Source organism: Borostomias antarcticus, assembly GCF_949987555.1.
Source record: "Borostomias antarcticus genome assembly, chromosome: 11".
NCBI lineage: Eukaryota > Metazoa > Chordata > Actinopteri > Stomiiformes > Stomiidae > Borostomias > Borostomias antarcticus.
In genome coordinates this window covers 11,188,974-11,214,341 of record NC_140244.1, presented here as the reverse complement: position 1 = coordinate 11,214,341, position 25,368 = coordinate 11,188,974, and the positions used below count along the sequence as shown (strand labels likewise).

Sequence of the window (25,368 nt, the reverse complement as noted above, 5' to 3'; positions counted from 1 at the left end):
CTCAGTAAATCTCTACTACACCCAGGATTGAGCAGTAAAGCCAGCCAAAACTGCTGTATTTACAAGCACGGGATTATTAAAAAAAAAAAAAAAAAAAAATGACATTCAGTCAAATGGTTGTACCCCAAGTTCCCAATGCATTGTCGCAAATTATTTGAGTTTTTGATTTGGGGTTAAGAACGTGAGATGTCAATTAGGATCTTATAGATTTATGGCTGTTTGAAGGGGAAGGGTGTAGGCCACAAGGGTTAGCCTACGGAAAAGCAAAAATAAAAAATTACAACTAGCATCATTTGAGACAATTGTCCTGAGATTTGTGGCTCTGTGTGACGTTTGCCTAATCCCTCCTTCTTGAACTACGTGTCTGTTTATGGATTATGAAAGCGCACGGGTTTATAGACAAAAGCTTTTCTATTGGTGGCCACTGGCAGTCATCTCTAATCCCGCGCACTGAAGTTACATAAAATGTCCATTCAATCCCATGTCGCATGGGAAAGCAACTACAAAGACGGCGAAAGCGTGGCGGTCTGCTCGCTTGGTCCTCCAGTCCACATCCGACGCACAAGGCCGATTAGCAACCCGGGGGTCTATAGAAAAGCATCATGACTGTACTAGTGGACCTACTGCTGATGCTGGTAGATCTGACGTACTCCATCCTCAGTGCCGTGGTCCAGACTTTCCTGCGGCCGCGGTTGAAGTGCATTGAAGGCGAGCTGTGCTTGATTACCGGGGCCGGGGGCGCGCTGGAGTTCGCCAAAGAAGGAGCGCGCCTGGTCCTCTGGGACTGCAACGCTGCCGCCAACGAGCACACCGCCGAGCTCGCCCGTGAACTGGGTGTGAGGGTGCACACCTACACGGTGGACCTGTCGCGCCGTCAGACCATCTACGAGACGGCGGAGCAGGTGAGGCGAGAGGTCGGGGACGTCACCATGCTGGTGAACAACGCCGGGGTGGTGGCGGGGCGGCGCCTGCTGGACTGTCCGGACGACCTGCTGGAGAGGACGCTGCTGGTCAACTGCCACGCGCTCTTCTGGGTGAGGTTTCTATAGATGCCCAAATACGACCGTGTAGTGATCAATAATCACATTTTCGTTTATATATTATACTCTTCGTCACTGTCAGTGCCCCTGACCAAGGCACTGGAGTTGGTCCCCAGGGACTGTACCGCGGCAGCCAACTGCTAATTAAGGGGAGTAATAAAGTAGACGACTTATTCTACTAATTCTTCTTATATACAAATTACATTTTGAATAATCATACAATGAATGGCGTAAGAGCTGGCTCGCGTTGGGCACTGCGCATGGCCGGCCTGGGTTTGCGCACTGATGCGTGAAGAGAAGGAACCGTTACCGGAGGACATTCATTCTTTGTGTTTTGTGACGTCAAAGACATATTACCGAACGGGCCTACCGGGCACAAGACCTCAGGGGGCATTACTTGCATTACTTGTTGCAGGAACACCGATATAACTTTAGGGTGAGATTCCTTGCACAAACATAAAAAAACATTAATATTTTTAACAGTTTATAGGGGCCCACGTCTTTGTATTATTTTTTTTAAGAGAAGCTTGTGTGGGCTACATATTTTCTAAAGCCTACTCGTTTATCTAATGGGTGGGAAGGTAGGCTACCTTTCCATAGATAAATATAGATAAAAGCTATAAAAGTAGTCTATGGAGGGCACTAAAGTTAGTGAACTCGAGACAGATCACACAGGTGCAGGTCGTAAGGTCAATTGGTTCAATCTGTTTGATCTTGACAAAGAACCGTACATGTGAAATGGAGCATGTCACATATTAAGTGGAGCAGCAAAACAAAAGATCCGAAAAGAAAAAGAATCAAGGCAGTAAGATACTTTACAGCAGGTTCCTCGCATTTCCAGTTTTTTAAAAGAAAACAAATGAAGAGAGCAACATCGAGATTTCTCTTGACGTGATCCTCTTACTGTGTTCTCAGTCACACCGTCCCACGCTCAAAGAAGAATGTATTCATAAGCTCCCTAATAGCACAACATGGCTGCAGGCTTCATCCTCTTACAGTACACTTGTGTGGCTCCCTGACCTATAAAGAATCTCACTTATAGCACAAAGTAATCCATGCTTTAGTTAGCTAAAGATCTGAGGGGTTTCCAGCCAGACGGCATGGATTTGGTCAATTGGAGGTCCTAAATACTTTACTAATGACTGATCGTGTGTGTGTCTGTGCGTGTGTGTGCATGCATGCGTGTCTGTGTGCGCGCCTCCCCCATCTAACAGATGACCAAGGCCTTTCTGCCTCAGATGAAAGCTAAGAACCACGGCCATATCGTGACCATCGCCAGCACCCTCGGCCTGTTCAGTACTGCCTGTGTGGAGGTGAGACCAGATCAGATCAGACTAGATCAGACCAGACTAGATCAGACCAGATCAGACCCAGATCAGACTAGATCAGACCAGACTAGATCAGACCAGACCCAGACCAGATCAGACCCAGATCAGACTAGATCAGACCAGACCAGAACAGACCCAGATCAGACTAGATCAGACCAGACCAGAACAGACCCAGATCAGACTAGATTAGACCAGACCCAGAACAGATCAGACCAGACCCAGAACAGATCAGACCAGACCCAGAACAGATCAGATCAGACCAGACCCAGACCAAACCAGATCAGACCCAGATGAGATCAGACCAGACCAGATGAGATCAGACCCAGACCAGATCAGACTAGATCAGACCAGACCCAGAACAGATCAGACCAGATCAGACTAGATCAGACCAGACCGAGACCAGATCAGACTAGATCAGACCAGACCCAGAACAGATCAGACTAGATCAGACCAGACCCAGAACAGATCAGACCAGATCAGACTAGATCAGACCAGACCCAGACCAGATCAGACCCAGATCAGACTAGATCAGACCAGACCAGAACAGACCCAGATCAGACTAGATCAGACCAGACCCAGACCAGATCAGACTAGATCAGACCAGACCAGATCAGACTAGATCAGACCAGACCCAGAACAGATCAGACCAGACTAGATCAGACCAGACCAGACCCAGATCAGACCAGAACAGATGAGATCAGACCCAGACCACAGCAGCTGAATCAGTCCCTTTCAGGACATACAAAGTGTGTTTGGTAATGTTCCTGTAATCACAGTGGTATACCCAGATGTTCAAATTTGCCATGAAAGGGGAGGGGGATTACTGTTTTTTTTTTTTCTCCACCTCTTCCAGGACTACTGTGCCAGTAAATTTGGGGCTGTTGGGTTCCATGAGTCACTGACCCACGAGCTGCAGGCGGAGGAGGGTCTGGGGGGCGTGAAGACCACCCTGGTCTGCCCGTACATCGTAGACACGGGCATGTTCGCTGGCTGTGAGATCAGGTGAGACACTACTACTACTGCTACTGGCTGTGTCATTCTAGTATCCATGCTGCTGAACCCAAACTGCCGTTACTGGTATCTATTTGTCTCCCCTCTCTCCAGGAAAGAGCTGCGGGGTCTGATCTCTCCTCTGGACCCTCTCTACACCGTTCAGCAGTCCATGAACGCCATCCTGGGAGAACAGCAGATGATCTGCATCCCGCGCCTCATGTACATCCCCTTCATCACACGGGCGTAAACATAGTGTCCTTCACACAATCTCTTAGGTTTGTAAATATTCTGGGAATATTCACAAACTTCCCAAAATTCCAGATGGGAATTTATAGGAATTCATGTGAATAAACTGGAAATGTATGGGAATTAACGGGAATAAATTCTGTTTTGCAGTTTATTCACATTAATTCACATAAATTCCTATGGGAGGTTTGTGAATATTCACGGAATTTTTCAACCCAGCTACACACCAACAGCACGGCCCGTTCTCCCAGGTCTGCGTCCTCCAGTGGTCCAGTAAGGCAAGGCAACCGGAGTGTATTTGTAGCACATTTCAGCAACAAGGCAATTCAAAGTGCTTTTACATGAGACATTAAAAGCATCAAGACAAAGTGCAAGAAACATTTTATAAATGTCATGTAAAGTGAAATGCACACAAAAACATATTATAAAAGGACATTTAAAACAAAATGCAGGAACAATAAAATAGAAGAATAAAAGTTACAGTGCAGTGTATGAATGAATAATTATTTGATACAATAAAAAGCAGCGGCAAAAAGATGTTTTCCGTCTTGATTTAAAAGAGAGTTGCAGCAGACCTACAGTTCTCTGGAAGTTTGTTGTTACAGATATGAGCATAAAAACTGAACGCGGCTTCTCAATATTTTGTTTTAACTCTGGGGACAGAAAGCAGACCTGTGCCAGATGACCTGAGAGGTCTGGATGGTTCATAATGTAGCAGCAGATCAGAAATATATTTTGGCCCTAAACCATTCAGTGCTTTATAAACCAACAGCAGTATTTCAAAGTCAATTATTTGACAGACAGGAAGCCAGTGTAAAGACCTCAGAACTGGAGTGATGTGCTCCACTTTCTTAGTCTTAGTGAGGACTCGAGCAGCAGCGTTCTGAATCAGCTGCAGCTGTCTGATCGATTTTTTAGAGAGACCTGTAAACCGTTACAGAGTCTACTGAAGATAAACGCATGGACAAGTTTTTCCAGATCTGGCCGAGTGATCACACAGGTGATAGTAGGCTGACTTTGTAATTGTCTTAATGTGACTTGAAATTCATGTCTGAGTCCATGACTTTTTTTTTGCATTACTGATAGAAGCTGAGCGCGACTTTTAATCGTTCTTCTTTGGCTCCAAAAACAATTACTTTTACCGTTTTATCTTTGTTTAGTTGAAGAAAGTTCTGGCAGATCCAACCGTTGATTTGTTCAATGCACTTAGCGCTTGCATGGGATTATTTCTAGTCCCCTGGTAGTGTAAATTTGTGTGTCGTCTGCATAGCTATTTTTATTTATTTTTCCATAATTTGAGCTAGTGGGAGCATGTAAATGTTGAACAGAAGAGGCCCCAGAATGGAGCCTTGGGGAACTCCACAGGTCATTTTTGTCCGCTCAGATTTGTAATTACCTTTAGACACAAAGTAGTCCCTGTCCTTCAAGTAGGATTCAAACCAGTCTAGCACTGTGCCAGAAATTCCCAGCCAGTTTTTCAGTCAGTCTAGTAATATGTTGTGGTCAATCGTGTCGAATACAGCGCCAAGATCCAGTAATTCTGAAAGTAACACAGTAACACCATGGGTTCAAGCCCTTTGCTCCTCTCATCTCTTCCATTGCGCTTAAGTGTCCTCTTTGTTGTCTGTTGTCTCTGTTGTCTGTTTGCAGACTTCTGCCGTGGGACGCCAACGTGGCCACGTATCGCTTCATGGGCGGCGACAAGTGCATGCTGCCTTTCATCAAGAACGCAGAGCAGAAGGCCGCCAACGGCCATGTTAACTCCCCCCAGGACCCCCTTCTGTCCGCCAACAGCCATGTTAACTCCCCCCAGGACCCCCTTCTGTCCGCCAACGGCCATGTTAACTCCCTCTAGGACACCCTTCTGTCTGCCAACGGCCATGTTAACTCCCCCCAGGACCCCCTTCTGTCCGCCAACGGCCATGTTAACTCCCTCTAGGACACCCTTCTGTCCGCCAACGGCCATGTTAACTCCCCCCAGGACCCCCTTCTGTTCGCCAACAGCCATGTTAACTCCCCCCAGGACCCCCTTCTGTCCGCCAACGGCCATGTTAACTCCCCCCAGGACCCCCTTCTGTCCGCCAACGGCCATGTTAACTCCCTCTAGGACACCCTTCTGTCTGCCAACGGCCATGTTAACTCCCTCTAGGACCCCCTTCTGTCTGCCAACGGCCATGTTAACTCCCTCTAGGACACCCTTCTGTCTGCCAACGGCCATGTTAACTCCCTCTAGGACCCCCTTCTGTCCGCCAACGGCCATGTTAACTCCCTCTAGGACCCCCTTCTGTCCGCCAACGGCCATGTTAACTCCCTCTAGGACCCCCTTCTGTCTGCCAACGGCCATGTTAACTCCCTCTAGGCCATGTTAACTCCCTCTAGGACCCCCTTCTGTCTGCCAACGGCCATATTAACTCCCTCTAGGACCCCCTTCTGTCTGCCAACGGCCATGTTAACTCCCTCTAGGACCCCCTTCTGTCCACCAACGGCCATGTTAACTCCTTCTAGGACCCCCTTCTGTCTGCCAACGGCCATGTTAACTCCCTCTAGGACCCCCTTCTGTCCACCAACAACCATGTTACTGTAAATCCCCCTAGGACCCCTCTTGTCCAAATGTCTTACTCTGGTCTGAAATGATCCAATGGACTAATTCTGCTCACCGAAGGCTTAGTTGTGAGAATCTTTCCGCAGCAGAGTTATCAGAAGGGAGAGAAAGTGTCATTTCTTGTGCTGCATGATTGTGCTTCACAGACTATTTAGGCTCTACCTTTTCCAAAAAGGACAATCATTAGGGTTTAGATCAGCGTACATGTCAGAACAATTAACTCTGCAAATGACTCCAACAATGTAAATAAACAAATGTCGAAGTTTAACTATTATTAACTTAAGATCAAGTTCATACTCGATATGAAGACTAATTCAAACATACTCAATTTTCGACTCATTGTGACTTATTACAATATATTGAGCTGTGTTGGGGCTAAGGGCTCCAGGGCATTACGATAGGTCACTAGTCAGATCCTGTCACCAATGGGCTACCTGCCGCTAATGCAGCTAACAAAAACAAACAGCTTTTTATTTTATTTTAATACAAGTGCCTCTCTTTATTCACATCTATAGACAGTGCAGAAACTAAGAACAGACAAAAAAAAGACAATGCTACGAGTACATGCAACAGAAAACAATATTAAGCGTTATGTTTTGGGGTAACAACTACAGTCCTCCACAACTGTGAACACAAAAAAGGACTTGTGAAAAACAAGGACAAAGAACAATCAGAAACACTCCCCTTCTGAATCTGCTGCAGAGGTCGTCCTCGAGCTCCACGCCTCAGCAAGCTAAGCTCAAGTGCTGCACTACGTTGGTCATGGTTGGTAAACAGGCGGTCTATGTTCCAAAATATTGTCACTGCAAAACTTGGATGGTGTCATGACAAGCAGCTATGTTAGTGCTATCGAAGGCATGATTGTATACATGAAGCCAGCCTTGAGCAACTTGCCATAACCACACAGCAAGCCAATTATAGAAGACAGAAAAAGAAACCACCCAATCATGGAGAAAAAAGTCGTTCACTGATGTGGTCTGTAAGGTCACCTTCATGTCCACTTTTTTCTTCAACAGTCCATTTAAAAACCCTTAAAAATCCCAAGAAGTCCTGGATGACCATTCAAGCGTCCTGGTCCAGGCATCCATCTCGAGCAGAGGTTGGTCAGTCTTGCGTTCGTTGGTTGGTGGAGTCAGTCCCGGTGCCCACTCCTGGTGCAGAGCATCCTAGTCTCAGTGGGCGTGGCTAGACCAGCTGCACGGTGGCAGCCTGCAGGTAGCCTTGGAGGAACTGGAGCGCTTCAGCGTTCAGATTGGTGCTCAGCATGGAGGGAACCTGAACACATCAGAGAGGCAGAGGCAGAATCCGTTTATTCTAACAGACTAGGAATTTGCTACTGTCAACACTGACGGAGTCGACATTAGACAGGGTGCAGGGTCTGAACGGGACAGCGCAAAGACGAGACAATACCAATACAATATACTAAATGTAATGTGATGAGTGTATATACAGTAAGTGTACAGAGTGTAGATGTGTGTGATGTTTATACATACGGGGGGGGGGGGGGGGGGTGCGTGTGTGTGTGTGCGCGCGCGCATGCAGTGCGAGCGTAAAAGCTAAACCTCCCCTTTCTAATGAGAGGCAAGCTTATATAGACCTTTATTCCTGGCTACTCCTGCCTGGTTAAAGCCCTGTTTGAATCGCTCCCCCCAGGCCACTCCCCCCCAGGCCTACCCGTCCAGGGCAGGCGGTGGACAGCTTGTGGAGGGACTGGGCCAGCAGGATCTTGGGGTTTCCCACAGCCTCCCCGATGGGGTCGTGCTCCTTCTTGCCGGCGAAGGCCAGCTGGGAGAAGGCCGTCTGGTAGCCGGGCGTGTCCTCGATGTCGATGAAGTGCTCATCGTCAGGGATGCTGTCGTCCTCTGGTAGCTCGAACAGACCAATCAGGGCCTGGAGAAGCGGGGTCCTGGAGAACAACCACGTCACAAACAATTAGCAGTTGATATCAACTGGTCTCTACAGTGGAGGGTAACCCCTTCGCTCATCTTGAATAGAAATCGCACAGACACATCAGAACAGAACCGTAGGTAGGTGTGTGTGTGTGTGCGCGCGCACACACACTCCAGCTCACTTCCTCACCAGAGCTTGGTGTACTCCGTGTCCATCATGGCGGGACACTCGGTCAGGACCTTGGTGATGCCAACAGCACAGATCTTCTTCTCCACAGGGCCAGAGACCTTCTGCACCTCGGGAATGACAATCTTCTCCAGGACCATGCCGAACATCCTGGCAGAACCACAGAGGACAGGAGACCAGCGCTCAAGCCTATGACGACCAGCGGCTCATTTACAGGCGCTCCCATATTGGCTCAAATGGCTGAACTGTTTTTTTTCCTTCCCTCTGGGGAGGGTCAGGGTTTAGTATATATGCATTCCCCCTCTTTTCTCTGAAGCACATTGTGTTGCCTCTGTGTATGAAATGTGCTATATAAATAAAGTTTGATTAGAGGTTTTATGTCCACAGTGAGCAGACCAGGTTGGAGGTTCTCATATCTCCAGTGCTTTTCAATGTCATTAGTCGGATACTGACTTATGCATTTTACAAGGTGGAAGGCAGGGGAAAACAGGGTGTAGCCTCTCCAAGTCAAAAAGCATGTGTGACACGTGTGTGTGTGTGTGTGTGCGCGTGCGTGCGTAAAGCAAAAAAAAGGTCATCTTATCTGTATCAGTGCTAGTGACAGTAATGGAATCAGTGATGGAGAACTCAGAGTAGACCGTGAGCAGTCAGAGCCGTCCGCTAACGGGGAAAACTCACTTTGGCTGGATGCTGTCAAAGATCTCCTGCAGAGCGATGGCTCCGTATTTCACACAGTAGAGATTGATGAAGACCAGGAAACCTGTGGGATGGACAGAGCAGACGGTCACTACCTGACCAGAGCAGACGGTCACTACCTGACCAGCGGGACCAACTCAGCACCGTTAACCTGGGTTTGACGGCAGACAGCAGCCAAACTGGACCAGGCAGTATAAGCCTGTACAGATGTATCTCCAAAAATTAGAATATTGTTCATTATTTTACGCAATTTAATTCAAAAAATGAAACTTTCATATATTATAGATTAATTACACATGAAGTGAAATATTACAAGGCTGATTGCCTCCATGTAGAGATGTAACGGTATGAAAATTTCACATCACGATTATAGTGACCAAAATGATCACGGTCTCGTCATCACCAGTATCATCACGGTACTGATAAAATATGCTGAAAATTAAAACTTTGAAAACTTTTTATATTGAAAACCACAAATAGTTTTCAAATAGCAGCACTATGCACTTTTTGTGTGCATAAACATTAAAATAATGCATATTGGAGACTGTTGCTAAGCTTTGGTTGATGCTGGACAGTATTTACAGTAGAGTTTTTCAAAGCATGGTAATAGTGAATATGGTTTTAGTGATCATTTTATCGTGATACATTTACTCAAATTTTATCACGGTTTATCATTATACCGGTTATTATTACATCCCTACCTCGATGCCATGCTCCCCGTTGATGCAGTAATTTGTGCCAAAGGAGCCGCGACCAAGTATTGAGTGTATAAATGAACATACTGTACAATCATGAAAATTAAAACAAAAAAGGCTTGAAATATTTCACTTTGTGTAACGGATCTAGAATACATGAAAGTTTCACTTTTTGAATTAAATGATGGAAAATAATGAACTTTTTCACAATATTTTATTTTTTTGCGATGCACCTGTAATGGGCTATGATGTAGAGAGAGGGAGAGAGAGAAAGAGAGTAGGAGAGAGAGGGAGTGAGAGAGAGAGATAGGGAGTGAGAGAGAACAGGGTAATGCGGTAACTCACTCTTGATGAACTTGGTGGTCTTGGAGCTCTGCAGCCTCTGGAAGAGCAGGATGAAGATCTGCTTCCTGTACTGAGTGATGGACTCCCTGAGCCCAGACCACATGGAGAGACAACCAGTCAGGATACAATTTTCAAACGCAATCAAAATCCATCCTTCAAAATCAAACCAGTTGACATTATGTAGGAAGCAGGGGTTTCCTCACGTTGGCATGTGCTCGATGATGCTGTTGAGGAGGTAGAAGCCTTGGTGGTCGTTGGCCTTGGAGGCAATGAGCTTCTGGAACACGCCTAGCAGACCAGGCTGTAGGAGGAGATACCAGCAATGTGTGATATATAAACATCATTCAAACTGCACTAAACATTCAAACATTCACATTCAAACTTTCACTCAAACTTTGAACCTTAGTTCAAAAGTTCACATTCAAACTTTCACAATAAAGCCCAGATAGCGGACAGGCCACAGAGGAGAATAAGACTGTGGAAGGAACTCCCACAATGCAACAGCACTTGAACAACGCCTTCACCGCAACTCACGATCTTGTCTGGCGCGGCGGTGGCGATGGTGGCGCCGCCCTTCTCCAGGTAGGCCTGCAGGAGGCGCACCAGCGGGGGGATGTTCCCGGTGCGCTCCCAGAGCACGGGCTGCAGCAGGTGGGGGAACAGGGCCATGTAGGAGCTGGGGATGGAGCTGGAGTGGATCTCCAGGAGCAGCGACATCACCTGGAACACGTAGGGCACGAACTCTGGGGGGAGCAGAGACAGACGGGCCGTGAGCTCTGGAGGGGTTTGTTCAGACATTTCAAGTTAAAGCAGTACATCGCCATATCTGGACCTTTACAAACATGTCTGGTGCTAATTCTCCAATTAGATTTACTTAAAGTAAGCTGAATCGTCCAAACAGTCTACTCAGAAAGATAATACATTGACATTTATTACCTTTTAAAAATCGCGCCCGCGGGACGCAGCATTCAGTCGAAGTGTGCATGCGCAACGTTGATCTTAAACAACACAGTAGTAGCTAACTATTCCGGCATCTATGGATATCATGCGTTTTTTAGCTCAATGATATCATGGCGGAGGTGAGAAACGCCAGTGCACTTACTCGCAGAGCCTGTGGGGGCGCAGTTCTGAGAAAACGCTATGTATTGCTTTAAATAATAATAATACAATTTATTTTATTCTTAAAGATCTTTTCATTGTCAAACAACCTCTGACGTTAAAGCAGAGAGGGAACAGTGAGGACAACAGACTCATCAGGATTGTGGATCATGGTTCTCAGGTGTGAGGTAGCTGGGTTGCCAGAGTCTTGTTAAATGCAGTCTGCTGTTCGATATGCGTCTAGGCTACTGTACTCTGCTGCTGATGTGTGTAGGCTACTGTACTCTGCTGCTGATATGCCTGGGTAGACTACTGTACTCTCTATACACACCCTGCACGTCGTTCTGGAGGATCTGGGTGAAGACGGGGAACAGCGCCTCCTCGAAGCTGCTGACGGTGGCGGGGTTGGCCTTGCAGGTGATCCTGACCGCCAGGCACAGAGACTCAAACAGGTAGTGGTTAAAGTGCGGCTTACTGGGGTTCTGAGAGAGAGAGAGAGAGAGAGAGAGAGAGAGAGAGAGAGAGAGAGAGAGAGGAGACGTGACGCTAGTCAGCACAGCCGCTCCACTTCACACAGTCAAATTCTCCGTGGTCATGTGAAAACGAGCAAGTAAGAAAGTAGACTTTATTTATAAAGCACATTTTGAAAGGTGCTGTACAATGGAAACAGAGTAGCAATCTCAAGGATTTTCATATAAATAAATCAGTTTGGCTGCCATCTATCGCCGACTAAGGTAACATCAGGGTTTCCGTTAGAGAAAATCCGAACCGGTCAATGTGTCCGGGAAGATTAGACTTTTCCGGACAAACTGGAGAAATTCCGGTCATTATATTATAATATAATATTAAAGGCCTATTATAGGTGCTTGTCGCGGTGATTGGCCGTTGTGTAGCTTATATATGCCATTTATTGTCTTATTTCGCATCCGTATGATTAAATGTGTGATAGGCTGTCATGATTCCATGCGCTAGGCCTATATGTAATTGCACAGCCACAAAAATAGTCACCTTTGAATTGCGACTGTAGGCTAGAACATGAATGTTTATTTCAATTGCATGAATCGGATTTGAGGATGTAGGCTAATTGGTTTGGGATTCGCGACAGTAATGTGTTTACTAATTTCTCTTTCCAGTTTTAGCCTACCCTTTTTATAAATAAAACAGCGTCATTAGCCTATAACCACGGACATCGCAGTAGGCTATGAGGATGAGGAGGACATAACTGTTGAGAAACAACTGATAAGCGGGCTGGGCTAAATAAAGAAATGCCACAATGCATGACTATGTCACGGTGAATGGGAGAAAACGGGGAATGTGAGCTTCCCCGGTTAATGTGCACAATCCCCGACCTTGCGGGAGATGTGAGAGATACTAACCAATTTCTCACATCTGTGCACATTACCCGGGAGATGTGAGAAACTCACATGTTTCTCCTACATTCCCCGCGAGGTCGGGGAATGTGCGCATTAACCGGGACATGCTTGCAATTCCCGACCTTGCGGCAAATCTAGCAAAGTCCAACCGTATGCAAAACTTCTGCGCAGCCGGGTGGTGAGAGAGGGCTTATGTGGAGGCACCCACAGCAGTTGGGCTAACGTTATTGGCGCATACCAGTGTGAGAGATTTTTCGGCTCTCTTTCGGCTAGCTAACGTGGGGGTTGACTCGAAACATGAGTAACAGTAGGAGTAAGAGAGACCTCTTTAACGAGAAGCTAGATGCTGCTCTTAATGAGAAACATGCCAACACCGTGACCATCGACCGCAAGACGTACGGTGAGATATTAGCTACACTTGTCAGAGTCAATCGTGAAGGTGAGAAACCTCGATCCTCGCAGGAATACAAGAGGGTGAAAAGATATACTCTTATTGACAACAATAGTGGGAGGAAAATCGCCAAAAGAGGGTTGGACACTTTACTTGTGGCGAAAGAGGACTTGTTTGATGTGATCGCTGAGGCCCACATAAAAACAGGACATGGAGGACGTAATATACTGGACAAGGAGCTGCGACAGTCTTACTGCAATGTGACCCTGGAGAACATCACACTTTTCCTGAACCTTTGTGAGGACTGTCAGCTCAAACACTCAAAAGTGAGAAAAAGTGTTGTCGTCAAGCCGATCATCTCGAACCACATAAACTCACGCTGCCAGGTAGACCTCATTGACATGCAAAGCAAAGCAGATAGGGAATACCGTTTTATAATGGTATATCAAGATCACCTCACCAAATTCGTTTGTCTCCGCCCTCTGAAAACAAAAACCGCTGAAGAGGTGTCCTATCATTTGTTGCACATATTTAGTGACAAAGGGGCACCACACATTTTACAATCTGACAACGGCAGAGAATTTGCTAACAAGATAATAGATAAGTTGGTTTCAATGTGGCCGGAGTGTAAACTTGTGCATGGTAAGCCCCGACATTCCCAGTCTCAGGGATCAGTCGAACGTGCAAATCGTAACATCCAGGACATTCTAATGATGTGGCAGAGAGACAACCAGACCACCCAGTGGGCTGATGGACTGTGGTTTGTCCAGTATGCGAAGAACAGACGCTTCCACTCAGGCATAGGGCGGAGTCCATATGAGGCCATGTATGGCAGGCCAATGACAGTCGGACTAGATGGACTGCAGCTAGGCCTATCCAAAGAGACCATCTCTAATGTCACCACAGAGGAACAGCTGATCGAGGCGTGTGGTCATCACGCTAACCAAGGTGTGCAATCGATTATATTTTAAATCATAAAGTAAACATCAAGATCTGATATTCAATTTTCATAAGAACAAAATATTAACCTGATTTTCCACTCAGGTATGACCACAGAGCCAGAGGAACAGCTGGCAGAGCCAGAGGAACAGCTGGCAGAGCCATGTGGTCAGTCTGACCAAGGTGGGTAATTGACGGTTTTAAATCATAAACAAAGTAAACATCAATACCTTTCTGGAAAGAGAGTTTTACACACATAACACAAATCTACTGTTGCCAAAGCAGTCAAAGGGCCCTGTTCAACAGGCTGCATGACCTTAAATACATTCTATATATCCAACATGATTCAACTACCTAACCATATTCTCTCATACAACCATACCATCTCTGATCTATATGACCTAACCATACCATCTCTGATCTATATGACCTAACCATACCATCTCTGATCTATATGACCTAACCATACCATCTCTGATCTATATGACCTAACCATACTATCTCTGATCTATCCTGGCCTAACCATACCATCTCTGATCTATATGACCTAACCATACTATCTCTGATCTATCTTGACCTAACCATACTATCTCTGATCTATCTTGACCTAACCATACCATCTCTGATCCATCTTCACCTAACCATACTATCTCTGATCTATATGACCTAACCATACTATCTCTGATCTATATGACCTAACCATACCATCTCTGATCTATCCTGGCCTAACCATACCATCTCTGATCTATCCTGGCCTAACCATACTATCTCTGATCTATCCTGGCCTAACCATACCATCTCTGATCTTTCCTGGCCTAACCATACTATCTCTGATCTATATGACCTAACCATACTATCTCTGATCTATCCTGGCCTTACCATACCATCTCTGATCTATCTTGACCTAACCATACTATCTCTGATCTATATGACCTAACCATACCATCTCTGATCTATCCTGGCCTAACCATACCATCTCTGATCTATCCTGGCCTAACCATACTATCTCTGATCTATCCTGGCCTAACCATACCATCTCTGATCTTTCCTGGCCTAACCATACTATCTCTGATCTATATGACCTAACCATACTATCTCTGATCTATCCTGGCCTTACCATACCATCTCTGATCTATCTTGACCTAACCATACTATCTCTAATCTATATGACCTAACCATACCATCTCTGATCTATATGACCTAACCATACCATCTCTGATCTATCCTGGCCTAACCATACTATCTCTGATCTATCCTAGCCTAACCATACTATCTCTGATCTATATGACCTAACCATACTATCTCTGATCTATATGACCTAACCATACTATCTCTGATCTATATGACCTAACCATACCATCTCTGATCTATATGACCTAACCATACCATATCTGATCTATATGACCTAACCATACCATCTCTGATCTATATGACCTAACCATACCATCTCTGATCTATATGACCTAACCATACTATCTCTGATCTATCCTGATTTACTAGTCTCGGGAAACACCTAATTATTTGCATGACATGAATGAGAGAAAGACATGCCTCCACGATGTTTGGAGAAACAGAAAGTTTACAGGCACAGTGTTGATATTCTCCTCAGGTGTGACCACAGAGGAAGAGCTGACCGAGCCATGTGGCCAGTCAGACCAAACTGTGTCCGATGTGGAGGTCAGGGAGCAAGCTGATGGTTCCTGTTTGACATGTGTGTACTGCCAGCAGCCAACCTCTGGAGTGCACAAGTGTGCAGTCTGTGGCAAGATCTGTCATGCTATCCAACCCTGCTGCATTGCCATGGGTGAAGAGGAAGGTTATGGGGCACCTGTGACGTGCCCTCACAGCCAGAATGCTCAGAATCGACAGGAGCAAAAGAGAGCAGCAAAGAGGAAGCAGGAAGACCAAGCCCAAAGGATGAAGGAGCTCTCTGCCAAGCACTTCAAAGCGGCAGAGGTTGGCCAGTGTATCCGAGTCCCAGTTCCAGAGGTGGACCGTGGGAAGACAGATCCCCGCAACGTCCTGGCTGTTGTGCTTGAGGTAACCAATCAGGTCAAGGAGATGCTCATCTAGTGTAATGAATAGGCTATATTTTGCTTAGTTATGTGATAACTAGTTTAGTGCCGTGACCAGTCGTAGCTAGTTTTACTCAGTCAAGTGTATTTGACATCACTCTTTGGGTAGCCTAGCCCACACTTTAGAGTAGGAAAATTGCCACTCGGTCCGAGAAGTATGATTGCACACAGATAAGAAATTGAAACAGTGGGAGAAAAAAAACCTAGGCCTAGATGCTTTACTGTGTTTAAGGGTTGTGCTGTCTGTATTGTCACAGGTAACTGAGGATGGATGTTACAGACTGGGGACCAAGAATGGAGTCCTCAAGCAACTGTATGCACGGAACCAGTTTGAACCTTGCATTGAGTCATTCCTCAGTATTGCAGAGGTCCCCATAGACAAGGAAGTGTCATCACGCCAGACAGCAGCAGTACTGTCAGATGGACATGGCCAAGGGTTTCTGCGGTGCAACTGCACTACTGGCATGCGCTGTACCACTAACAGGTGCCTTTGTAAGAAAAAAGGTCTGCTATGCAATAGCAAATGTTATGGTAGCACTACCTGTTGTAATAAGTGATGAGTTGATTAGCGCACTACCACCCCTTTTTCATATTTTATACAAATCCATATATTGAATATTTCAAAGTGAGGTACACAGCTCCCCAACACTGTACTGGGTTTTCAGCCACTGACTTCCTTTGGAGGTTCCCACTGTTGACTTTCGTTGTCTTTTATGATCTGCTTTAAGCTCTGCATTGTGTTTTAATTTTCAATAAAAGACTGCAACCAATCTCCCACTATACCACAGTGTCAGTGTCAATTCACTTCAGATGTATTCCAAAAATGAGTCTCTCCAACACGGGATTTGATTGACAATCAAAAGCTGTTTATTACAGGAGCTGAGCATACAAAACGACAATTGGGAAATTGTAAGCATTTCCCGGTTAATGTGCACAATCCCCGACCTTGCGGGAGATGATATATAACATTTTTATTTAAAAGTGCAAGAGGTTGGGCAACATGTAGGCTTCTCATAACATTTTAATTTAAGGCCTACGGTTGCGCTGATTGGAATTCATAGGCTAGGCCTATATGTATAGCCTACTTAAATAAATTGTAAGAACTTACAACGTGCATAGGCTAATTTCCATTCGATATTAATAGGCCTTTCCATTTTCGCCTCAAGCTCCGTACCTCGATCAGGATCCCTCTCGCTTGCTATGGTGGCCCGCTAGCCTATAGGCAGGTTTATCTATGGTGGCCCGCTAGCCTATAGGCAGGTTTATCTATGGTGGCCCGCTAGCCTATAGGCAGGTTTATCTATGGTGGCCCGCTAGCCTATAGGCAGGTTTATCTTACGGCTGTTTTTTTCATCACATAGGCCTACTAGCCAATAGCCTACACATTAACGGTTTTTTTATATTCAAAAGGAATCATAATATATGGAAATTTAATTTTAGCCTATTGTAGGCCTAATACAATTAGGGGGAATTATTTTGTCCGGACATTATGACCGGAAAGATTTTAATACATCGGACTTCAACGTATTTTTCCGGACAAAAACCAGTTATTACCGGCTAAGGGAAACCCTGGGTAACATAGTAATGATTCAACCTGTTCCCCATTCATGAAAGCCTGGAAACATTTGCAGCATTTCCAAGTTTTGGGAATTGGTTGTCTGTGGTATGAAGTATTCATTAGTAGCCCGCAGGTGATATGATTGGTCGGTTTCAAAATGAGGAAAAAAAACTCCTGCAAGTCACTGCAACTCCTGCAATTACTGCTTATTGCAAAAGGTGGCGCCAAAGACAATGAAATCTTGAGATCCTTGAGATTTAGATTTCCACTTAAAATCGTATAATAAGACAGAAAATCTGGGGAACGGGGGCGTGGCCTACCTTGCTGACCAGGAGGAGCTTATGAGTGAGCTGGCCAATCAGAGTGGGGATGTAGGGAACGATGGAGTCCTGCAGGAGGGAGAAGCTCCGCATGATAGCTGGACAGGACAGAGACGAACAGAGAGTCAGCAATCAGACAAACACACAACCCACTAGCTCCTGATTTGAGGAGGGGTCACATTTTGGTTCAACAAGGATGGCTTCCACTCCAGCGAAACACGCGGCTACCTTTCATGATGTACTCGTTCTCTGAGGAGCCCGGCATGGCCAGAGCTTTGAACAGATGGTTGAGCAGCTGTTCTGTGAAGGGAGCCATTTCCGCAGGAGTGATACTGCAAAACAGGAGAAGAGTGGTCCAAGGAACTACTTTAGATGATTACTATAATGTGTAGACGTTTATCCAGGCCTAGGCCTGATCTAAGTAGACCTTTCTGTTAACAGTACTGAGGATTCTGTGTGAGATGAGATGTCAGGTTGGGCTGACAGACATAGATAGATAGGTACTTCCCCAAGGGGAAACTGTTGTGCTACAGCAGTAAGGTATAATCAGTAGGTAAAATAATATAAACTATGCATAGCTATAAAAACCACAAGTGGATGTGACTGACAGTGTGGAGTTGTTGCCCCCCCGCATGGTGAAGAGCCTCTCCAGGGCGTGGGCGGCGTAGGTGTGCTCCACCGTGCTCTCCGCCTGCAGGTGGGCCACCAGCAGGGGCACCGCCTGCAGCAGCTGCTCCTTGGGAAGCTGGAGGATGTGGAGAGAGAGAGAGATTCTAACATTCTATTATGTTATTTTATCTCATTATCCATTTTGTTTTAACCTAGATTAGTCATCTTAATAGCTTATATTTGTGCCATTTGTTTTTTATCTGTAAAGCACTTTGAGATCTGTCTTGGCAAATGAGATAGATAAATAAATCCAATTTATTATTATGAGAGAGAGAGAAATCCAATGTATTATTATGAGAGAGAGAGAGAGAGAGAGATAGAAAGATAGAGATGGAGAGAGAGAGAGGCTGTTCGCCCCATAGTGCTGTACAAGGGCTTCCTAGGGTAGTCCATAGATGCCCGGTGGTAGTTGGTACCTGACTCCTGAAGATCATGACGTACTTGATGGCGTCAGCCTTCAGCACTGGGAACTCGTTGACTGGGATAGAAAAAAACCCACAAAGTTCCAGATCAAAACAAAATGGAAGCCGTCCACATTTGTAAAAAAAAAAAATCAACCGTCTGTTAACTGATGAGGCGTGGTCTCTTACCGTTTGGGGATTTCAGGTCTGTGAGAATGTGATTGACGAAGAACTCGTTGAGATTCACCAACTCGTTAGCTTGTGTTATTCCATGCTGAAAAAGACACACGGGATAAACAGAATAAACACTTTGTTCAGAACTATCATACCTGTGTGTATACCTCGAGTTTACAGAAAATATCCAGAACCCCAAATCCTCCTCCTACCTTCTGAGTCTGGGCCTTGGAGGCCAGAGATGTGACCAGGTAGATGGCGGCGTCTTTGTGCTTCCAGTTGAACCCGGGGTTCTTGGCGTACTCCCCCAGCATGGAGCTGACGTAGCCGGAGAAGATGGCAGTCACCGGGCCCTGGAAGAACTTGCACAGGCCGCGCACCAGGTCACAGGCCGCCCGGCGCCGCGTGTCGATGTCTGTGATGGAGGAGGAGGTGTGAGCGCATGCATATCACGCACGACTGTGTCAGGTACTTCATTCAGTCACGGAGTTTAAAACCATGGCTCTAGATCTACAGTATGTACTTGCACCTGTAACTGTTTTTCATTATTATTATTATTGTATATTGCATTTGTTTAGTTGATATTTGTGTCTCTGTAAACACGTCATCATTGTAAATTAGGGAAACCTCAGTGCTTCACGAGTATAAAGGTTTGAAATGAAATCTACAGTTTTAATATTAATTTTAGTAATTTCACAGACGTTCTTATCTAGAGTGACTTACAGGAGCAAATAGGGTTGAGTGCCTTGCTCAAGGGCACACTGAGGGATTTTTCACCTATCCAGTGTGGGGATCTGAACCAGGCGACCTGTTGGTGAAGCGCTTATCCGCTAGGCTACCTGCCGCCCTGCTTCCACATTCCTTTAACATGGTTTAGAAGGTGACTGATTGATCAGGGGAGGTCCAAAAGAGGACGTTACCTGAACCCTCCAGGTCCCTGCGGATGTACTCCTCTGAGTTGTCCTCGAAGGCTTCCTCATCCGCACCTGGAGAGGAGGGACAAAACCACGAGTATCAGAAGTCTGGTTCAACGTAGCGCATTGTGTTGCCTCTGGGTATGAAATACGCTATACAAATAAAACTTTGATTGATTGATTGATGTAGGTTTTTGAGAAGCCTCTCAATTCCAGCGGCGCCAATCAGATTCAATCCCCCGACACTACTCGGCAAGGGCAGTGTTATAAAAATAAAAAAAAAGCTAGCTCAGCACCACCCAGAAAGGTTGTGATTAAGTAACCTTGCCCCCCCCCTATATAACATATATAAATTCCCTATATAACATGACTCACTTCTGAACTCCATGTTGGGCACAATGACCTTTTCACAGATGCTGGTGAGTGTGTTCTGGTCCTCAAATAGATGCTTGTAGTGCGGTCTCTCACACACCGACGCCAGGAACTGGATGGCATTGCTGACAAGCTGGGAGGAACAGGAAAGAAGATGTGTGTGTGAAACAGCGGGGGATGATAGAGGATGATACCAATCTCACCAGGAATTTAAAAACCTAGACGCTGGTCTCACCAGGTCGTATTTGACTTCCTGCCCGGTGGACACTAGGAGGTTCCAGATGGCCGTGACGAAACGCGGCAGGTACGGCTGGAACTCCTCGTCGTACTTCTGGGCATACAGAGCGGCGTTGTCACAGATCTGAGACTTGAGCAGCTCCAGGAGACCGGCCTCCTCCTCGTCCTGGAGGACAGACCAGACAGACAGACAGGTCAGCGACTGGATGGTCACCAGAGGACAGACAGACAGGTCAGTTACTGGATGGTCACCAGAGGACAGACAGACAGACAGACAGACAGACAGATCAGCGATCAGCTGGTCACCATGGCACCGACGCCTTGCTTGAACATTTCATTTAAATTCCCATTAGTCACATCCATCTGTCCACTCACATCTGTCTGTAGAAGCTTGTTGTCCAAGGTCAATAGGTTATGGAAATTGGACATCCAGGTCTCCATGTTGTCCTCAAAGAACTCTGGAAGGTCCTGAGTATGAGGAAGACAGCTATTCAAGTCTGTCATTCAACCTACATTTTAATATGAAATAAACTCTGCTGACAGAGAGCAGGATCTGTGCCTGAGGAAACCCACCTGGAAGTTGAGGCTATAGAAGAGCTTGGAGATGAGCGTGAGGGAGGAGAACAGGATCTTCAGAGCGTTGATGTCTGTAGCGTGGGTCTGACAGAGCTCAATGGTGGCCTATAGGCAAAAACAACATATGGCATTGGCGAAGGTGGAAGTAACAAATGTTGTACTTCAGTTTGAGTACACTGTATATCAGTTGGTAATTTTACTTTTACTTATGTTTTGAATTAAGTATTGTATATCAGCCTTTACAGAGTAGCTTTGCCTAATGAGATACCCAGGTCTAGGCTCAATACCAGAGGGGACAGAGCCTTTGCCATAGCAGCCCCTACACTCTGGAATTGCCTCCCCCTTGATATTAGGTCAGCCCAAAGCCTGGAGGCATTTAAGTCCCTGCTAAAGACCCATCTTTTCTCCCTGGCCTTTGAATAGGGTTGAGCCTGCCTCCTGGTAATCCAACTGTTGCTATTTTAGTCTCTTTTTACTTTATTTTGTAATTTGCTGCACTGTTATTTTGTATCTGAGCCCTTGTACTTACTTGTACTACTTTTTATGTTCTGTACGTGTATTTTTTGCTCTATGTTTTTACCTGTGAGGCACATTGGAACAGCCGCAGCTGTTGTAAATGTGCTTTACAAATAAAGGTGACTTGACTAATGAAAAATATAATTCAGTGGGTGACACTCAGTCCACTGATTGGTTGTTCCTTGGGTGACACCGAGACAGTAACTGATTAGCTGTTCGAAAAACGGGAAAGGAAAATGTATCAAAGAAAACTCTTAGAGGCCATAACAAACTTATTACAAAACCCAGAATCAAAGGATTGTCATAGGCTTTTGGTGTGATGGTATGTGGCATTGGCAATGTGGCATTTGCCATTACTTGACCAAAGAACCTGAGTACAACTGTCTAACAGGTGTTAACCAAAATATCATACGGTGTATGATGACCGTAAACAATCGCTGAGGCACCAAAGCAGCACTTGCCTTGAAGAGTTCAGTCAGAGGCAGAGCGAAGGTGTCCAGCACCAGTTTGATCTCCAGCCACAGCTCGTTGGACTTGAACTCATGTCGATACCTGAGAGAACACGACAACAGAGTGTGAAGTGCTTACACGGCCAACCCAGATCTGGACCAGACCCACTTCTTAAAAACCCGCCCATAACTTTCACATGGGTGCCATGTCGTGATCCCGCTGTGTGGCTCACCTCTTGAAGAGCGAGTGCGCGGTGCGCAGAACGCCATTGATGATGTGGAAGTCGCCGCTCTGGAAGCGTGTCACCATCTCCGTCAGCAGGTCCGGCCACTTCTGGGGGAAGTCCTCTCTGCCGATGATGCTGATGGCGTCGCTCAACTGTACACACGGCGCCAAGCAACACAGAGAATCAACCACTGCTCCTCACACAACGCCAACACACACACAGAGAATAAACTACCGTTCCTCACACAATGCCTACACACACACAGAGAATAAACTACCGTTCCTCACACAATGCCTACACACACAGAGAATAAACTACCGTTCCTCACACAATGCCTACACACACAGAGAATAACCTACCGTTCCTCACACAGTGCCTACACACGCGCACGCACACACACACACAGAGAGAGAGAGAGAGAGAGAGAGAGAGAGAGAGTCGGGAAAAGAGCCCAAGCTCCGATGCATTGAAAACGGAGAGCACAGTGACACCTGGTGGTTTGCAGAAATCATAGCAGCCATTGCAACTGTAGCCTAGTAGACTACTGCACACTACGTATGTTCATTGTGATCTTGTGAGAACCGTGTTCACTGATTGAAAGTGCTGCAATAAATAGATAATGTTATGTGAATATGCACACTTGGTGCCTCCATCATTGAAGAATCGCTTCCAAACAGATGTGCCACGCTGTCAGAGGTTGCGCCAAAACTTTCAATGCTTTTCCGGTACATCAATTACATTTAAAGCAGCACCAAGCTTCAGACGTCCTCAATCACGTGGTCATCGTTTTTCATCACAAGCTCCGGCACATTGTTTCGGTACAGTGGGCTTCACATTGAGGAACGTCGTATGTCCCATCGCTAGAATAAACTACCGTTCCTCACAAAATGCCTACACACACACACACAGAATTAACACAGTTCCTCACACAACGCCAACACACACACAGAATTAACACCATTCCTCACACAACGCCAACACACACACACACACACACACACACACACACACACACACAGAGAATTAACATCATTCCTCACATAACGCCAAGCAACACACACACATAGAATTAACCACTGTTCCTCATAGTTTGTGTACAATGATGAGAAATGACTTGCTTTTAAAACGAGTCGATGCTTGGAAGTAAAACTACAACAATACCAGCCCACTGGTTATACTGTATATACAGTAAATGGGCGTGTCAGGTACAGACCTGTTTCTGAATCTGTTCGGGGCTACTCAACATCAAATTTACAATGTTGGCCTTGACGGTGGTTCGATCTGGGTCCGAGATTTTGTTTGGTTCATCTTCAACCTTGGGAAAGAAATTATAAAAAGATGAAATTAGTAGTCGTAATAGTTCTACAAAGAGGGCTGAGGAGAGACAACAGGGACATCGCAACTTGATTCATAACACCTAGTCAACATCAACCCTGTCAGACAACTCACTATGCGCCAGTTCCTCTTGATGAAATTCTTGAACGTGACTGCAGCACAGACCCGGATCACATTGTCCTGGGACTTCTCCAGCAAGGTGAGCAGCAAGATCGGGTAGTTCTGATTCCCCTCAACAGACTCCAGAAACTTTTCAGCTGATGGTGAGGAAAAATGGGAAATGATGCAGCAGATCATGAGACAATTTGCTCTGAAATAGGATACCAGCATTGCAGGATAATAGAAGATCTAACCACATGTCTGAGAGTGTTTATCTCGAGGCAGGTCATTACACACCTGGTCGCCTCACTGCTGGGTCTGGGTCCAGAGTTTTTCGTAGAAACTCTGTGAGAGTTTGAAAATTTGCATCATTCAGCTCCATGGTGTCCTGGGAAAACAAATGAAGCCGTCATCAGCAATGACATTGACCTCAAATAAAACAGCTAAAGTTACTTGGCTCCAAGCAGCCATTCCAGTGTTTTGACTACATCAGAACTTGTCCATTAAAACTGTTGAGGCGTGACTAACCGACAGACTGCCAGAGATAGCTAACGTTAGCATGATGATATTCATTCAAATGTAGCTAGCTTGCTACATAAGCTCAATTAATTTACTAGCCAGGTACCTTTGCTAGCTAGCTTAGCATAACATTTTGGCAGAATATCTTTGGATGTAAGCTAGCTAGCTGTTGGATAGCAAGTACGCTTGTATAAGCGTATCTCTTTGCATTGCTTTGATCAAATATCGCAAATAACCTCAACCTGCGCGTTCCAAGCACATAGCATAGCTTAACGTTACAGAAAGTTAGCCTAACGGTAGCTAGCCGGCTAGCTGGCTTAGCTAAGTAGCAAGCCTAGCTAAAAACACTAGTCTAATAGCTAGCCTAGTGCTAGCTAGCAATTGACTAGGACAACATGCTAGCTAGCTAACTTAGCTGGATTCAAGCAGTTTCATGTTTCTGATTTTAATGTATTCAAAATATATGGAGATACCTCATAATTTTACTTTGTCAACACGCACGGATTGTTCCAAGCTCCAGTAATATAGACTGGTTTTCAGACAAGGAGTTTAGCTAGCTAGCTACCGTCAGCAAGCTAGTTGGCAAACCATGCTCATGACACATGAGCTGCATTCTATCTGGCTTTCACCAACTCCGCTAGTTTAGCTAGCTAGTAAACATACCTCTATGTCAAAGTAAGCAGTTAATCCACTTCGCTTCAATATTGTCTCAGTTTGAATTTACTCTGAGATACGGTCTTCAGTTGTAACATTATGGTTTCTCACCTGCTCAAGCTTTGAGTTTCTAAAATCTTTAGCCGGCGTATAGGTAAGCGTTCCAGGACCAGATCCTCCTCCTGCTAGCAGCTAGCTTTCAAAAACCTCCAGACACTGCGCGGTATGGGCAAAGCGCATGCGCCTAAGATGTCAACCGAGTCAAGCAAGACACGCCCCACATACTGACAAGTCTCATGGAGGTGTAAACTAGTGTCATGTGTGCAAATTTTCCTCGAATAAACCGAGATTCATTCTGTAGCGGGTGCATGGGTGCACCCGTGCAGAGAACTTGAACATTAAAAATTACAGTTTGTCAAGTTGATACTAAAAGATCCATGCTATTAATAAA

At 45.6% G+C, this 25,368-nt stretch overlaps 2 protein-coding genes across 2 annotated transcripts; one reads left to right on the top strand and one right to left on the bottom strand.

Moving 5' to 3' along the window:
• Positions 1-602: 602 nt before the first annotated feature.
• On the top strand, positions 603-5,714 carry rdh20 (retinol dehydrogenase 20; the record flags this gene model as incomplete). The annotated part of the gene is made up of 6 exons (XM_084446065.1): positions 603-1,034; positions 2,255-2,353; positions 3,222-3,370; positions 3,473-3,604; positions 5,258-5,447; positions 5,547-5,714. 6 exons carry the CDS (start codon positions 603-605, stop codon positions 5,712-5,714), a joined length of 1,170 nt encoding a protein of 389 aa, XP_084302191.1.
• Positions 5,715-6,716: 1,002 nt separating this feature from the next.
• cse1l (CSE1 chromosome segregation 1-like (yeast)) lies at positions 6,717-25,124 on the bottom strand. The gene is made up of 25 exons (XM_084446292.1): positions 25,029-25,124; positions 24,042-24,132; positions 23,760-23,902; positions 23,524-23,625; positions 22,317-22,462; positions 22,096-22,186; positions 21,116-21,223; positions 20,918-21,010; positions 20,541-20,708; positions 20,309-20,438; positions 19,940-20,005; positions 19,232-19,434; positions 19,035-19,119; positions 18,861-18,922; positions 18,384-18,520; positions 18,004-18,107; positions 17,776-17,873; positions 11,451-11,601; positions 10,556-10,764; positions 10,225-10,322; positions 10,022-10,107; positions 8,964-9,045; positions 8,289-8,435; positions 7,884-8,115; positions 6,717-7,484 (listed from the first exon to the last, which is right to left on the bottom strand). The coding sequence occupies exons 2-25, from the start codon at positions 24,124-24,126 to the stop codon at positions 7,395-7,397; spliced, it is 2,916 nt and encodes a 971-aa protein (XP_084302418.1). The 5' UTR covers positions 24,127-24,132; positions 25,029-25,124; the 3' UTR covers positions 6,717-7,394.
• Between the last annotated feature and the right edge of the window lie 244 nt (positions 25,125-25,368).